Here is a 16,767-nt window from a genome sequence, read left to right on the forward strand (position 1 = left end):
GCAGGATGTGTTTGCAGAAGGACAAGATCAACTCTGGATGGAGGGCAAAGAGGGAAAGAGGGAGGTGTCCTGGTTCCAATGGCTGCCTAATGGGAGGAGGGGATTGAGAACATGGAATAAACAGATCGGACTAGAAGTCACTTGTGTGCACTGGAAGTGAGGGGGAGGGAAATTATTCCAATACCCAAATTCCTGGGAGATCAGGATTGTGAGAGATTCCTGAAGGAGCCAGAACTTGGTGTTTGGCTTGGGAGGGGCCAGGGCACTGGAAAGACCACCACAGGGGTTCCTGAGCTCATGCATGGCAGGGGTCAGAGTAACAAATCTCGGAAGACACCCTGCCCCTCATGATGCTGACAGGCCTTGGAGTAGTCATGCTCTGTGAAGACGCTGCAGTTTCACCTCGGCAAGGAGAAAACCAGAGGAAGCCCTCTGACCACAGACGAGAGAGGTCCACAGAGCCCCCAGACTGGGGCCTGCCTCCTACCCCAGGCTCTGCCACTTCTGACCCAACCCAGGGCCCAGAACAGCTGCAGAGAACAGGGAATTTTACAAAGAGTTTGATTTTTATTGATATTTAAATATATTAAATATTTCACTGAAATACATGGTATACACACCCTCCCCCCCTACACACACACACTGGTTACATTATAAAACCAAAGTCCATGGGCCTCCCATCCACTGACTCCCCCACCCCAACTGGCGAGGAAGGGGGCAACGTCAGCCCGGGGGAAGCACACGGCTGGCACTGCGGTACAGGGAGCCAGGGTGTGGACAGGCCCCTCCCACCTGGCAAGAAGCAGAGACAAGTCACCCAAGACTGCAGTCTTCCCACTCTGGTCTCCTTACAGCCTCATCCCCAACCCAGGACCCCACGCAGAACCTTCCTGTCCAGGGATGTGGCTGAGGGAAGGGGAGTTGACTTTCTGTCTGGACCAACTAGTCTTTTCCCCTTCTCCTGCCTTGGCTAATGAAGTGACTGATGGCCCATTTGGCTGATGCATGAAGATCCCCCAAAGCAGGCAGTACGAGCCAGAAACCAGGCTTCTGCAAGGAGCTAGAGTCAGAAGGGACATGAGAAAGGGCAAGACTACCACCTGCCCCTTCCAATCCCCAAACCCAGCAACTCTGGGACCCTCTCTCCTCTGCCTAACGCCTCAAAGACAAAGCCATCTTCAATCAAAATCCTGGCTAATGCCTCTGGCTTAAATAGGTACAGACAGAGAAACCAAGGCACCAACTAATTCAGTCCAGAGGCAAGGAGGTTGCAGGGAAGAGGGTAAAAGGCAGGCAGGGATAGGAAGGGAATCTAGGCTCCAGCCCTCCTAACCCTCCTGCCAGCTCTTGCAGGCTTCGTGAGGACTGGGGAGCCCGGAGCACGCTAGGCTCAAGCTGAAGGCTGGGGAAGGCTGAGGTCCAGGTTCCCTCCCCTAGCCCTTAGTACCAGAATCTGGGTCCTCAGAGGGATCCCATGCGACCCCAGCCCCAAAGCATACCACATCCCAGGACACCAGCTGGGGAGCCCAGGAAACTCCTGAGCCTCTGCCCACCAAACCCCAGACAGTTCAAGTGCAAGGAGCACTGTGGGCCTCAAGCAGGCGCTTGGGTCCCTGCCCCAGGCAGGGAGACAGTCGTGCTGCACACGTGGCCCCCAAATGGCACTTAGGGATTTGGCACAAAAAGGACTCCTCTCCCCAGGGCCACCCTCTTGCTACCACACCCCATCCCACTCCTGTGCAACAGGGGCATCTCTCTCCATCCCTTGAAATCAGAAATCCTGCCTTATTCCCAGAAGACAGAGGCCCACAGGAAAGAGGCAACCCAGGGTGGAGAGCCAAGGAGCAGGACCACAGAGACACACAGACCGGGAAAACAGACACACACAGACCACCATGCACACACGGTTACACACACGCGCAGACCACCATGCACGCACGGTTACACACACGCGCAGACACCATGCACGCACGGTTACACACACGCACAGACCACAATGCACGCACGGTTACACACACACGCAGACCACCATGCACGCACGGTTACACAGACACGCAGACCACCATGCACGCACGGTTACACACACGCGCAGACCACCATGCACGCACGGTTACACACACGCGCAGACCACCATGCAGGCATGGTTACACACACACACAGGCCCTCCTCAGTGCCAGAGGCGTGGGAGGACAGGTTTGGGATCAGGGCCATCTTCCTCCATGCCCTGGCCCTTTTCTATTTGGCAACAGAAGGGGTAGAGATGCTCCATGCCCCCTTGCAGCAGACAGCAAGAGAGCGCTGGGGCAGAGTGGCCTGATCCTGCCCTTCGGATCAGAGTCTGGCACCACCCCTGTCCCTGGCTGGCCTGCTCTCTTTGGCACCTGCAGGCGAACATCCAGCTCCTGATCTTCTGACATCCCCACGCACACGCTTGCTCTCCGGCTGGGCATTTTCACAGTACCAATGAGACCAGATGCCCCTTTCCCTGGAGCTGTGCAGGAAACGGGGCTAATCTGAGCTGGCAGACGTCCCTTTGTTCCCCTTTGGGGACAGATCATGGGACTAGGATTTGGCAAATGGAAACATTCCCCTGAAATATGGACAGAGCTGGGTCCCCAGAACATCTCCCTCCTGTGCCCTGTGTCTGTGAGGGAGACCTGGCTGGGGTAGGGAGTGCCCAGGACCCATGCTGGGGATGCAGGCATAGCAAAGGCAGGCAAGGATGGAATAGGCACTCTTCAAGCCTGCCCCAGTCTTTATAAAAATATTCCCAGGAAAAAGAGGGAAAGGAAGGGCCCAGCCCTGAGCCTAGTGCCCAGATAGACAGGGAAAGGGCGGGTGTGGCAAGCTGCCGTTTTAATCTCTCAGGCAGGAGCCGTCCCCCTGCCTCTGCTGCTGCCCCCTCCCCTGCTCCCAAAAGCTGGAAAAAAGGAGAGAAAACAGCCCTACCCCAGTTAAGAAAGAAAGCCACGTGCATAATCCTCTTGGTATCCCCTCATTCACCAGCCTGAGGGCAGACGAGCATGGTCCAAGTACAGCCTGCTGGGGTGTTCCCTTTTGTGGTCAGCAGGGTCTGGAGGCTCAGCACCCCCTGTCACAGCCTCCCCCAGCGAGCACAGAGTCCACTCAAATGCCCACCTTGGTCCTTTCGGCCGAATTTGTAGCTGGGCCCTGCTAACTGCTGGGGCCCCCATTGAGGAAGTAGGTGGTCATCTCCCCCTTGCCCTTCACCTTGACCACCCCTCGACACTCCAGCTGGTAGCCCTTGGCCGCTAGAACCTGGTACAGGTCCGTGGTCACCTGGGGGGTGGGGTGGGAGGGGAACCTGCTTAGCCCAGGATCCTTCCTGCTGCATTTGCAGGAGTCCAGGGGTTCTCTGCTCATGCTAGCTCCCCTCCCCGAACCCCGACTCCACCAACCAGAGAACAGCGCCACCCCTCCCCTGTCCTAGCTGACTGCAGAGAGGGTCCTGCGGAAGCCCTCTGGACCCACACCCCTCCCAGCCTCTGCTCACATCCCCCTCACCTGGATTCGGTCCGGGACCCCCGTGCTGTCCATGCGGCTAGAGACATTCACCGTGTTGCCCCAGATGTCATACTGCGGCTTCCGAGCCCCAATGACGCCTGCCACAACTGGGCCCATGTTCAGCCCTGGGGTAGGTGGGGACAGCAGTAAGAAATCGAGAGCAGTGGCTGTTCCACAGTCAGCCCAGGGAGGCACCCAGCTCCTGGCACCTTTAGAAGGACCCAGAGAAGAAACTGGAAAAGGGACAAGCCTCCTAGTCGTAAAGAATGGAAGATGCGGGCATATCAGCTGAGGAGCTCCCCCGAGTCAAGACGGCTGTGCTAGAACAGCAGCTAATCTACCGATGCGCGCTCTGCGCCAACCACTCTGTAAGCGTTTTACACCATCTCATCCTCTCAACAGCCCCGAAAGGTAGGTATCATCATTCCCGCTTTACAGAAAAGATACCTGAAGTTTAGAGAAGTTAGACAACTTGCTAAATAAGCCCAGTTAAGTGGAACAGCCAGAATTCAAAGCAGACAGTCTGACTCCAGAACCCATGCTATTAACCATTCCCATCCACCAGGTCATCTGAGAGGAAGTGCCTCTTATCAGACTGGCCACAGAAAAGGACACGGGTACTGGAGTGTAGCTAAACCTGGTCTTGAATCCCAGTTCAGCCATTTACTAGTTGTATGACCTTGGCTGAGTTATTTACTCTGAGAGTCCATCTCTTTATCTGTAAAAGGGGATAATAATGTGAGGATTGAGATGTGTTTTAAAAAAAAAAAAAAAGCCTGGGACAGTGCTTAGCACAGAGCAGGCCTTCAATAAACGGTCTCTGTTCTTACGATCAGACAATATAGGAGGTGGGAGAAAAGGAAAGCCCCACAGGACGCCTGACGGGGAATATGAGACGCCATCCCCAGCCTGCTGCCTCAGCTTCACCCAGAAACGGCCCCGGGAAAACCTGCCATCAGCCGGGCCCTCTCACCGATCTTCATCTGGAAATTGTTGAAGGAGTGCTCATTGATGTGCTTCATCTGCTCCATGAGCCGCATGGCGTAGTCGGCAAGGGCAGTGATGTGGGAGCGGCCCACCTGATCGTAGGTGCTGGCATTCAGCCCGGAGGCAGCCATGTAGGTGCTACCGATCGTCTTGATCTTCTCCAGCTGCCGGAACCGTTCTTCGCTGATGATCTGGACAGCACCGGGGGAGCTGGCTGTCAAGGCAGACAGGCCAAACCCAGCCCTGCCTCAAGCCTCAAGCCTTGCCGTGCCCTGGCCCCCTTCTCCACTCCCCTGGCTCCACACTCCCCTCCTTTCGGTAAGTGAGCCCCGCTGCCAGCCGCTGCTCTCAGTGCAGGACTAAGGAGCCGGGAAAACAGCCTCCCTCGCCGGGCAGCCGTCAAAACCCAAGCCGGGACGTGAGCACACAGCTCCGGGTCAACTTCGACAGCTTGCTACAGAACCCAGAACCACAGGAGGGATACCAGGCATCAGTGATTCCAACCCTCACCTTTGGAGAAACTGAGTCCCAGGCTGAGGAAGTGCCTTCCCTCCGGAATAGGGAACAACCCATTCCTGACCTGGATGTTCAGGTCACTTCTTCATTTTTTGCTTCCATTTTCTCTATTCAGGGGATCATCTTGCTTACTTGGCCCCATGGGGCCATCGTCTACGGATTACCGGCTTCTTCTTCAATGACCCCCACCTGCTACCTATCCTGGCCCCCCCACAGATCCTCACGTCCTCCTCTGCTCCCCAACAATGATGACCCTGCCCCGCGGGGGCTGAGCTTGCTGCCTGTGACACCTTCGTGAGCACCTGTCCCTGACTCCACTGTACCTACCCTTTACTCCTACCCCTGACATCTCTGGGTCCCATCAGATCTCCCTTCCTCCTCCCAGTACCAACCGTGCCCTCCAATCCTGGCCTTCTTATCCAAAGTTCTCCCCACTCCTCCAGTCCCCAAGTCCCCCCACCCTCTGCCAGCACCAGCCGACTGGACAAGTACCTCATCGAAGTCAGCGATGATCTCGTTAAGCAGCCGCAGGCACTCGACACCCTCATTGTTTGCCTCCAGCTCCACGTAGAACTCAGAGAAGTTGGCAATGGAGGCAAACATGACGGCCACGCACTCACATGACTGATAGTAGAGCTCATCGTTCCGGCGCTCCCGGGCAAGGAAGTGGGCGGCCACGTCCTTGGGCAGAATGTTATGTAGCAGCCGCCGGTTGTATGCCTGGAGCTCCTCCATCTCCTCCTTCTCCCCTGTTGCCTGTGGACACCACACTCATCACCCACTGCCCAACATTCACAAGGCGTGGGTGCAGCGGCCAACACCCGGAGATGGGCATCAGAGGGAACCACGTGGAAGAAGAAAGGCATGGACAGGCCTAAAGAACAAGCAAAGAAGTAGAGGGGGCAGGGACAGGATGAGGCGGGGAATAGGGGACGGGCACAGAGGAGGCATGGAGCCAGGGTGGGCTCGGGGCAGCCTGAGGCCTGGCCAGCCTAAGAGATGCCTGGCATGGCCCAGGCTCTGCCCCTAGGATCTTCCCCCACCCCAGAGGCCCACCCAGTCACCTGCAGTTTCCAGAGGAAGTCCAGGCGGGCAGTTGATTCCACCTGCTGGGCATGCAGATACAGCGCCAGTGCAAACACCAGCAGGATCACAGGGGTCATATATTTGAGTGCCACCCTCCCTGCGGCTGAGCTGAGGGAAGCAGAGGCAAGCTCAGTGTCTGAAGGAGGCATCTGGCAGCCCCACCCTTTGCTGCCCTGGAGCCCTCACTCACCAGTCCAGCCCACTGAAGGTCTCGTTGGAAGAAGCCCTGGCAGGAAGACACAAGAGACAAAGTCATCGGTTCTTCCTGGGTTGCCGGGTTGGGGCACATGGAAGGGGAGACAGAAACTGCATTTACTGAGCACCATAAAGCAGGCGCTAGGCCGAGGCTTTTGCTCCTATTAACTCATTAAGAGCAGAGGTTCCACTCCTGGCTCCTCTACTCACCAGCTGTGTGACCTGGAACAAGTTGCTTAACTTCCTAAGCCTCGGCTTCCTCATCAATCAACGAGGGATCAGATCTAAATAATGCACGCAAAAGGCTTAGCAGAGTGCTTGGCATCAGCAAGCCTTCGATAAGTGTTACTTATAATAATCTTTACAACTACCTTGTGATATAGATGGCATTGCCGTTTTACAGGTGAGGAAATTGAGGCTCAGAGAAGTTAATTCAACGATTCAAAGACACACAGCTAATAAGTGGCAGAGTAGGGATTCAAACAGCAGACTCCATAGGCTTTTTCTACCGCACCATGTATTTCTACCACATACGCCGAGGGGTGAGGTTTTGCAGAGGAAAACCCAGTGTGTTGTCCCAGGCAAAGCCCTCAAGCGGGAGTCAGTTTTGGTTCCTTTCCTAGCCAGGGCTCTACCACCAAGCAGCTGTGTGACCTACAGGTAGTTAAGAGTGGATATGAAAGCAACATGCAAATGCAAGAGGGAATTTTTTTTTAATGTCTAGCCTAAAGACCAAGGGACTTCCCAGGACTGGGGTTTCCCTGAGGTGACTGTTGGGGGTCACGTGCTGCCTCCTTTCCCCCCACATGTGATGGGTGAGTGGTAGCATTCCAAGGGCACAGGGGGCTCACGGTGACCCAGCAGGGTCAAGAGGCTCCTGGGGGACTCAAGGGGCTGCGGATGAACTCACAAGCCATGGACGCCAAGCAGTAGGTCATAGTTGTCAAAGACGGTGGCCGGGGGACCCAGCAGAAGCAGCACCAAATAGATGAGCCCCAGGACAAAGATCATGGCCAACTTCCCGATGCTACTGATGTGCAGGAAGACAGAGCTGGCCAAGAGACTTAGCAACATGTTCCCGACGAAGTACTGGGGAGCAATGGCAGAGGCAGTGTTGGGTGAAGGCAGAGGCCATGGCGCTCCCGTGCAGGGAGAACACTGCACGCCCCCAGTTGACCCCAGCTCCCCTCCGCAACCTCAAACCCAAACCTCCTTCACCCTCCACACACCCCTAAAGCACACCAGGGCCCCGGGCTGCTCCTGGAGTTGGAGACTCTGGTGAGACCCTGGGTCCCCAGGGCCCATCACCAGGCCTGGCACAGAAGAGTCGATAACCGGAACTGATCAGGAACCACCCCCCACCCCTTCCGAGCACCACTTGGACACCTCAGGGAAGCTGCAGGTGGGTGCGGTGCCCTCACACAGGGGAGCATCCAGGCCCAGTGAGTAATTGAGCTGCTGCAGGTGGCAGGCGGTGATGTCAGCAGGTGTTAAATTCAGCATCCGGGCTGCGCAAGTCCGTATGGGGGTGTGGTTACAGGTGAACTGCAGAAGTCGGGGGAGGTATATCAGGGTAACCGGGGAGGGGAGGGGTTACGAGGGCCATGCCTTATAACCCAGGGGCCCTACACCCCAGGGGCCCAACTTCTCACTGAGGGATGACAAGAGGTAGGGGGAGCAAGGAGAGAGGACAGGGGTTAACCTCACCCTTGCTTTGGGCAGGATATGTGTCTCATTCCTCTCTGTACCCCCAGCACCCAGAGTGCTTGGAGAAGAGCAGGGGCAGAAAAACTCCCACTGGAACTTTACCATGTTGGCGACGGCAGAGATGAACACAAGCAGGACGGAAAAGATGCCAACCGCAGTGCTATGTGCCCGCGAGCGGACGATGCTGCGAGACAGACGTCGCAGGGCCTGAGGGAACAGCTGCCGGGAGGCGGGAGACAGAGAGACGGAGGCCACGTCAGCCAACGGGTAAGGTCACCCAGGGATGGGGCCCAATGGCAGAGGCTCGGCCTTCTCCTCCCTCCCCGCCCTTGGCCTGGCCTCCCCCACCAGCCCTGGAAGGCCCCCCACGTACGGAGCCACAGGAGTACACGGCGCAGGTCAGCACGGTGACCAGCAACAGCAGGAAGATACTGGCATAGATCCCAAGCATCAGGGCTGAGCTGGGGCGGAAGAGGGCCAGGGAAAATGTTACTCTGGGAGATCTGGACATCCTCGTCCCACTCCCTGGGAAGGCAGGATGTGGGCCCCAGGGACTGTGTGCTTGCGAGGATGCTTAGGAAGGTTGTGGGAAGTGGGAGCGGGAAGAGAAGCCAAGCAAGGAGGGACAGGGCTCTCACGGTGGGAAGACGAGGAGCTGGATGAAGCAGATGAAGCAGAAGACCAACAGGGCACAGGCCACGTAGGCTCCGAAGCGGGGGTCCACCTTGCGCGAGTACTGAGGGAGAGGAGACTGAGCTGGGCGCTGGCTCCGCCCTGGGGAAGGTAGGGCACTACCAGTTGGCCCAGTTGATAGGAACCCCCACTGTGCCCTGTGGTCACCTCCCCACTCCCCAGAAACCTCACCTGTGCTCAGACTTCCCTGCCGGGACCTCCCCTCCTCCCCCCGCCCTCCTCCTGCCCTTGCATCCCCCAAACCTTCTTTTCAAGATCCTCTCTCTGGAAGGTGAGCAGGAACCGGCGCACGTGGTCCTTGCGCAGCTGATCGATGCTGCGGGCATCGATGGCACGGCCCAGGAACTCGTCTACCTCATCCTCAGGGTTCAGGGCGTCCTGGGCACCCCGGCTGAGGGCAGGGGACATGGCTTCACCAGGTGCCTGAGCACTGCCATGTGACAGGCGATGAGAAGGGAGGGGCACAGGAAGCACTCAAAGAAGGAGTGTGAGCGGGGTAGGTGGCACCTGCTCCCGTAAGACACATCTAAGGTCCAAGGAAGAGGGGGATCTTGGCTCCCCGCAGCCCCGCCCCAGGGTGCAAGTGCCTTCGCCCAGCCCTTCTTCCCTACTCCACAACCTGACTTACTTGTCTTTGCTGGAATCATCAATGCCCTGGAGAAAGGGAGAGTGTGCGAGTGAGGTGAAGGGCAGGCCACCTGCACGTCTACAAGCCCTTCCCCACCCTCAGCACCGCGCTGACGGCTCTCCCCATAGACCCCGGGGGGATTGGGACCCCTGGGGTGAAATCATCCCTCCTATCCCCAATTCCAGAAACTACGGAGACGGCGGCCATGACGAGGAAGGCAGAAGAGGCAAGAGGACACAGAGTGCTGAGGGAGACAGGAAAGCGAGGCCCCAGGTCCCAGCGCCGTGGGCCCCTCACCATCTGCCGGAAAGCCTTGGAGTCCTTGGTCCGGGAGAAGGTGCGGTCGGGCACCCAGCGTGGCATCAGCCCCTCCATGGAGTTGGCCCGCGCCCGCTGCAGCTTGGCCAGCATGGCCTTCTCCTCTTTCTGTGTGGGCAGCGTGGGCACAGGCTGGGAAGAGTGGCCCGGAGAAGGCCTCTGCCAGCTGCCCCCATCTGCCCCTCTCCCCGTCTGCCCACCCCCGCCCCACCCCGGCCCTGACCCGTTTCTGGCTGGCTCCCAGGATGAGGAAGGTCTCAATGTGCTGCTCCTTGAGGTAGGCGTTGCGCTCCCCGCCACGGCCCGGCTCCACCTCGTAGTCCCCGTTCAGGTACTGCAGCGTGGCCCGAGTGATGTGGATGCGGCTGCGCGGAACAGGAGGGTGAGACCCCTGCTCTGCCAGGGACTCCCGTCCCTCGCCCCCTGGACGCATGCTCACCCGGCCCGGCCCCCGGCCTCCATGTGATTGGCCAGAGTCACGTCATTGGACCACACATCGAACTGCCATTTCCGCAGGCCAAGGACGCCGCAGTGCACGCGCCCGCTGTGGATGCCCACGCGCATGTTCACGTTCACACCTGTCACCTCGCGCACCAGCCTGGGAGGAGGCAGCCTGGCTTAGCTCCCGGCACAGTCCTCCCCACTCCCAGCCCAGAGCCCAGGCCCTGTGCTCGCCTTGGAGCCACGTGGGCAAGGACAGACCCAGTCGCAGGGCACACGGCACACCCTCAGCAGGACACGGGCAACAGGCTGCATGGGGCCCAAGGACAAATGCTTGGGAGCCCTGTTCACCAGCAGGGGCCTGGCAGCATCTGATGGGACTGAGCTAGGAGAGGAGGAATCACTCCCCTCCCTTTGGGCCTACTCAGCTGGTATCTTCTCCAGCCCAATTCCCCCTCCCCCTGGCTCCCCCTACCCCATCCCAGCTGGCTGGAGTCTAAGGTGCACATGGGTCTCCACACAGGCTGAAGAAAGATCCTTTCCCCTCCCCAGTGATGGATCTCCAAGACACGGAGACAGCCAAGACTGAGAAAAAGTCCCGAGGACACATCAAAGGGTAGGAGCAGGTTGGGGCACCCTCAGTTCCAGAAAGCCTGGGAGGGGACGGTGCTCACGAGATGGCCTCGATCATGTCCACCCCCATCTCCACGCAGCAGTGGGCATGGTCTGCCCGGGCCTCCGGCAGCCCTGACACACAATAGTAACAGTCCCCTAAGATCTTGATCCTCAGGCAGTGATTTTCCTAAAGGAGAAAGAGTGGGAGGAGAGTCACCTTTACTCTGGCCCAGCCTGCCTGGCCCACTACCCTCACTGCAGATTCCCTCGGCCCCCATCCCCCAAGGCCGCTGCCAATGAGGCTTGCCCTCACCCCATCGGCCCCACCCCCAAGCCCTAGCACCCTCACCGCAGCCAGCTTGTCAAACCGGGCAAAGAGCTCATTCAGGGTCATGACCAGCTCCTGCGCCGTGCACTGGGATGCCAGGCTGGTGAAGCCTTCAATGTCCGCAAACAGGATGCTGAGGACGACGGCAGAAGATGGGAAGGGCGATGTGGCCCTCAAAGACTCCCAGATCCCGCACCTCTCCCGGCATCCTCCCCACCCCCACCCTACCTGACATTGTCATGCTTCTGGATGTAGATCCTGTGAAACATCATGTCTTCTTTCTTTGTGTTGATGTCTTCTTTCATCTCCATGGCAACATGCTGGGGCAACACGGACAGCAGCAGCCGCTCCTAGACCAGTGGTTTCAACAGAGGACCACTATCTTCTTGGCCTCACATTTTAATCCTTCCTGGTCCCTCCACATCCCCAAAACCCTCCCAGACCTCTCTGGAGACCTGAGCTTCCCTTCTGGACCGCGGCCTGACCCTCCCCCATTAGAGTCCTCAGCAGACATACATCCCAGCCTTCTCTGACTACACCCCACTCAACCCCTCAGATGCACTCCATCTACTCCCTCCCACCCTCAGACAGGACAGGAACCCAGTGTCAAAGGGCCTCTGTGATGCACAATCAGGGGGAACCATTCACACTATTCCATGGAGTTGCATGAGGTGGTGGATCCAATCTGCAAGCTATTTGCAGGTGAGATGTGGGAAGGCCGTGATCAGGGGGGGCAGCCCCACCTGCTGCCGATTCTCATGCTGCAGGTGCAGCCGGGCCTGGATGTAACCACGGGTCTCCTGAAAGGCCTGGCGCTGAGACACCTCAGCCGGGTAGTGTGTGCAGATGCCAATGACATTGGTGCAGAGGAACAGCAGCATGTTGGCACCGAGCTGCAGAGGGGTGGCAGAGGCAAATGGTGACCACCCCCAACACACACAGGTGCAACTAGCTAGGCTCTCTGTAGATGCACTGCTTTGGGGAGGAAGCCAGGATCCTGCGCCCTGTCTTGCCCAAGCTGTCCCCACCCCTGCAATACCTCCCCATCCCCACAGGACTCCAGCTCCCTGCCTGGATCACTCCATGGCTAGAAATGTGGTCTTCTCACAGCTCCTGGGAGCAGAAGCACCAACCAGGGCCAGGTAGGTCACAGGGCCTGGGCCCAGCACACCACAGTGTGTGCTGACAAATTGAAAAAAAAAAAAAAGACAGAAGCACCAACCAGGGCCAGGTAGGTCACAGGGCCTGGGCCCAGCACACCACAGTGTGTGCTGACAAATGAAAAAAAAAAAAAGACAGAAGCACCAACCAGGGCCAGGTAGGTCACAGGGCCTGGGCCCAGCACACCACAGTGTGTGCTGACAAAATGATGAAAAAAAAAAAGGACAAATGAGCTCCTCCTGCATGTGGTTCTCCTTACAGGACGACACCCAGGAGATCTGAGCTCCACATCTTCCTGTGAGTGCCCAGGACAAGTCACCTCATCTCTAGGGGCCTGTCTGCTCATCTAGAACCTGGAGAGGGAGAATAAGATCTCCAAGGTCCCTCCCTGCCCTCACATAAATTAATATAATAATAATTCTATTATTATCATTACTGGAGCTAATTTGTTGGCTGCCTACAAACGTGCCTAGATTCTATAGGTGTCCTCCGTATGTTAACGAATGTACTTCTTACAAGTCTATGAAATCAGTAGCACTATCTCATTTGAAAGGTGAGGGACTCAGGCACAGAGAAGCTATGTAACTTGCCCAAGATCACACAGCTGGTAGTAGCCAGTGTGGGACTTGAGTCCAGGAGAGTCAGACTCCAAAGCTGTGTCCTAACCCTACTGTAAACTACATTCCAGGTTCCCAGGATTCCTACTCACTCCACTCACCTAAGCTCTTGAGGCCCAGCCTCAGAACTCAGGCTTGGGAATCATCAATTCTACTGACACAAAGAACCCTTCAGAACTGGGATGGGGTGCCACCATGCCTGGCCACCCCCAACACTCGGCCCAGCCAGGCCCCATGCCCTAGGACCCCGATCCTAGGATGTTCCACCCTCAGCCATCAGCAGCAGCACTGGCTGCAGAGCAAATCTAAGGGAAGCCGACCTCAGTGTTTCTGGAAGTTCAGGGGTTAACCTGGAACTTGTGGCTCCACCCCAGAGTTGGCTGGGGCAGGGCTCTGGTTTGGGGAGAAGGGAGGGCAAGAGCACCAACTGGAAGCCAGGAGTTCTGGGCTCTGCCCGGAACCAGAACTAGTCCTGCAAACTTGGGCATGTCACTCAATCTCTGGGACCTTGGTTTCATTTTCCTTGGGTAAGATGGAGGGGTCCAGCAAACCCCCAGCCATCTCCAGCTCCCGTCCTCTAGGATTGGCCTCCCAGCTTCCCTTCTCAGTCCAGCTCACAAGGGCCCCCCCTCCCAGCAGCAGGGGTGAAGAGGGGGGCACACTATCTCCCCCGGGGGTTTCTAAGAATAGCCCCCAGTGGGGGAGAAGGAAAGAGGGGCAAACCAGGCAACTTCCCTTCCTGGCCCCAGGAGCCCAAGAGGAAAATGTGAGTCACGGTGGAGGGAAGGGGAAGGGGGACAAGAGACCGAAATAGATCTGTACTCAGACCCCTATCCAACTGTGAGAAAAAATGGATACGGGGCACTATAGGAGGCTCCAGGCTGGGCTGGGGCACTGGGTGAAACTGCTCAGTGCGTCTGAGTGAGCAGGTCATAGGAGGATGAAGGGGCTGGATCCAGGAAGGGGCTAACCAAGGAGCCTAGAAAGGAGGCCACAGCCCCACCCTACCCAGAAACCTGTAAGCCAGCTGGGTGCAGGGAACCTGTACGCCAACTGCATGTAGAATCTAGGCATGTTCTCAGCTCAGAGAAGTGGTATGGGCCGCCCTGGCCCCAAGGACTGACACAGGGCAGGGGCAGCTTTCTTCACTCGCCCACTGGGTGAGGCTGCAGCAGGGTGCCCCGGAGAGGCAGGAGACCGGTATAGCCCTGGCCTCCCTGGGACTGCGCGTCCCCAGTCAGGCCCTGGGCTTGGCTCTGGGCACCATGCCAGCTGAGAGCAGGGAAGAGACACCCACCTACCCCAGCCAGCCAGAGAGGATGGGGGAAGGGAGGCACCACCCCCAAGCTCCTCATTCCCCAAGAGGGCAGTCCAGCTCCAAAGCCCAGTGTGACAGCTACCCTGGAGGGAAACTGGGGGCTAGCAGTGGCAGAAGGATCCTGGCCCTTTAAGAGATCTGACAGTGCCCTGCGGGTATGTGCTCCACAAACAAACTGGCTATAAGGTTACTCTTAAAAAGGTACATTCTGTTCCACAGGCTGGGCAGGGAAGGGCATCATGCCAGAGCACCCAGCTTCGCACCCTGGGAGCCCCAGGCAACTTCCTCTTTGTAGGTGGGGCTAGGGTGGGCTACAGGCCACAAGGCCTGGGCAAGGCAGAGGCTGGCTCCCTCAAACCTTGAGCGAGACCGAGGACAGCACCATCTAAATCAGGGTGCCAGTGGAGGGCTCTCGAGGTGTGCTGGCTGGGGGGCTGTGCCTACAGCCGCCCCTAAAGGATCAGCTGGGCAAGAGCCCCTGTCCCTGGTCCGGGGGATGACACGAGACAGCCAACACCACCGGCTCACATCTCTCTGCAAGGGACATCCGGAAGTCCCTTCACTGGGAGCCATCCCCTGCAGCATCCCCGCAGCTCCCTGCCTCCAGGTGAGAGCGCTACCCTGTCCGGTTTTACTCCACAGAGAGGGTGGGGCCCTGAGAGCAACATCATGAGGTAGATACTATTTTTATCCCAGTTTTACAGACTGGGAAACGAAGGCTGGGAGAGGCAAGGTTAGCTGTCTACGATCTCACAGAGAAGAATGCAGCCCACTGGACAACCGGGGCTGCCTGCAGCCAAGCCTCTGCGACAGCCTCACCTCACACAGCACTCTGAAGCCAGAAGTGGGAGCCCACAGGGGCAGAGAGCCTCAAGGCAGGCTGCCAGAGCCCTGGTGCCCAGTGGGAAGAGGGCGGGGTGCGGTCAGAGCCTAAAGCCCCTCTTGTCAACAGTCCAGCCCCAAACTACTCCCGGTCCAGGACAGAACTGACCCACTCATCACCTTCCCTGTCCTTCCGGAGCTGGCCTCAGTCCAGGAGAGAGGCAACTCCTCCCTTGCTAACTGCATCCAAAACCTACTCGATCACTCCAGATCGCCACCTAGAGCTGCCCTGCAGGGAAGGCACCAGGCCCTGAGTCTCAAGTGTCAACTTGGGGCCGGAGATGCCAAAGTCTGGATGTCGCCCACCCAGCCCTCTCAGCCCTGCCCCAACCCTGGGGCTGAACGTCGCCTGCCCACCTCCAGCCTCACGTTGGGTCTCTACAGATTATGCTATTGCAAGGGCCTCAGGCTAAAGGGCTGTAGACTGTGGCCCACAGGGACGGAGCACAGGCTTTAGGTTCTGGAGCCTTCCCTTCCCTTAGCAGTGCCTTCTGCCCCAGATCCCAAATGGAGACCCACTCCTCCTCCCAGATGCAGCCAGACGTCTGTCTCCCGTGTCCACCCGTGACTCTCCCACCCTCGATTAGCAGACCCCTTCTCATTCCCGGACTGGTGCCCCCATGCCTACCTCCCCGACCACCCACCTGCTTCCAGAGGAAGGCATCACCACGGTTGAGTTGCCAGGCCAAGATCAAGTGCAGGGTGGAGAGGCCCAGGCCACTGAAGACAGCGGCCCGCATGCGGATGGGGAGAAGCGTGTAGGTGATGTAGACGAAGAACACGGGGCACCAGAGGCCTACAGAAGGGCTGCGGGGGCTGGCTGCCAGGGCACCGCCAACCTGCACGGCTGCCAGGATGCCCAGCACCACGTAGCTCACCAGCCACATGGAGTCCTGGCGGAAGCTGTGTCGGTTGCACACCACCATGAGCGCCACGAAGAGGACGGCGGCGCAGGCCAGCAGGGCCATGTAGGCAGGCTGAGGGTGGGCAGGCGCCGCGTGGAAGGCCAGCAGCACGGCCGTGAGCAGCACGAGCACAGCCATCAGCAGTGTCAGGCTGCTCTGGTTCATCTGGAAAAAGTACCTCTGGTACAAGCGCTCCAGCTTGGCCGAGCGGAACTGCTTCGACTGGAACACCTGCACCAGCCGGCGCCAGCAAGATCGCCTGCTCCTGGCAGCCGCGTCGGGGGCCCCTTCAGCGGCCCCGACTGCCACGGTCGCCTCAGGGTCCTCGAAGCCCAGGGCCACGGCCCGCAGCCCCAGCTCCGGGCCCTTGCCTGGGCCACCCCTCCGGATGAAGGCCTCATCCTGCCAGGGGCACTGAGGTGCGGCTGTGGGGGTCGGGCTGGGTGGCTGTGCACCCTGAAAGCAGCTCATATAACGGGGTGTGCAGAAGCCGCTGGAGCGAGTCCCGCGGCGTGGACGCTTCTGCCCATTGCGCTCTCCCCAGGCTGTTTTCCGTTCATCCACTTTGGGGACCAGGAGGCCACTAAACCATGACATCCTGCTGGGAGGAAAGGAATGACGTGGTGTTAATACCACCGTTACTGCCGCCACCAGCAGCTTTCATTAACCGAGCGCTTCCCGTTACCAAGCTGAGCAACTCAGACATATCCTCCTCCTGAAATGACTCTGAGGAAGACCAGGGTATCCCCAGCCACCAGGTGAGGAAACTGAGACAGAGGGAGGTGAAGTCACTTGCCCGAGATCAAGCAGCCACACAAGTGTGAGAACCAAAATTCTAACCCAGA

The 16,767-nt window shown here is 58.3% G+C and overlaps 1 protein-coding gene across 2 annotated transcripts; it reads right to left on the minus strand.

The window, feature by feature from the left end:
* Window positions 1–3,174: 3,174 nt before the first annotated feature.
* Window positions 3,175–16,519, minus strand: ADCY6 (adenylate cyclase 6; the record flags this gene model as incomplete). Of its 2 annotated transcripts, XM_079714092.1 has the most annotated exons (21): window positions 3,175–3,300; window positions 3,526–3,650; window positions 4,499–4,703; window positions 5,521–5,784; window positions 6,093–6,222; window positions 6,305–6,340; window positions 7,220–7,398; window positions 7,696–7,854; window positions 8,119–8,235; window positions 8,390–8,477; window positions 8,655–8,752; window positions 8,953–9,100; window positions 9,338–9,363; window positions 9,635–9,763; window positions 9,879–10,020; window positions 10,095–10,253; window positions 10,771–10,898; window positions 11,061–11,172; window positions 11,268–11,389; window positions 11,783–11,932; window positions 15,662–16,519. In XM_079714092.1, 21 exons carry the CDS (start codon window positions 16,517–16,519, stop codon window positions 3,175–3,177), a joined length of 3,501 nt encoding a protein of 1,166 aa, XP_079570218.1. The 2 variants fall into 2 exon arrangements, with proteins under 2 accessions (XP_079570218.1, XP_079570219.1); XM_079714093.1 differs by lacking the exon at window positions 7,696–7,854.
* Between the last annotated feature and the right edge of the window lie 248 nt (window positions 16,520–16,767).

This window comes from Hyperoodon ampullatus (assembly GCF_949752795.1).
Source record: "Hyperoodon ampullatus genome assembly, chromosome: 11".
Taxonomy (NCBI): domain Eukaryota; kingdom Metazoa; phylum Chordata; class Mammalia; order Artiodactyla; family Ziphiidae; genus Hyperoodon; species Hyperoodon ampullatus.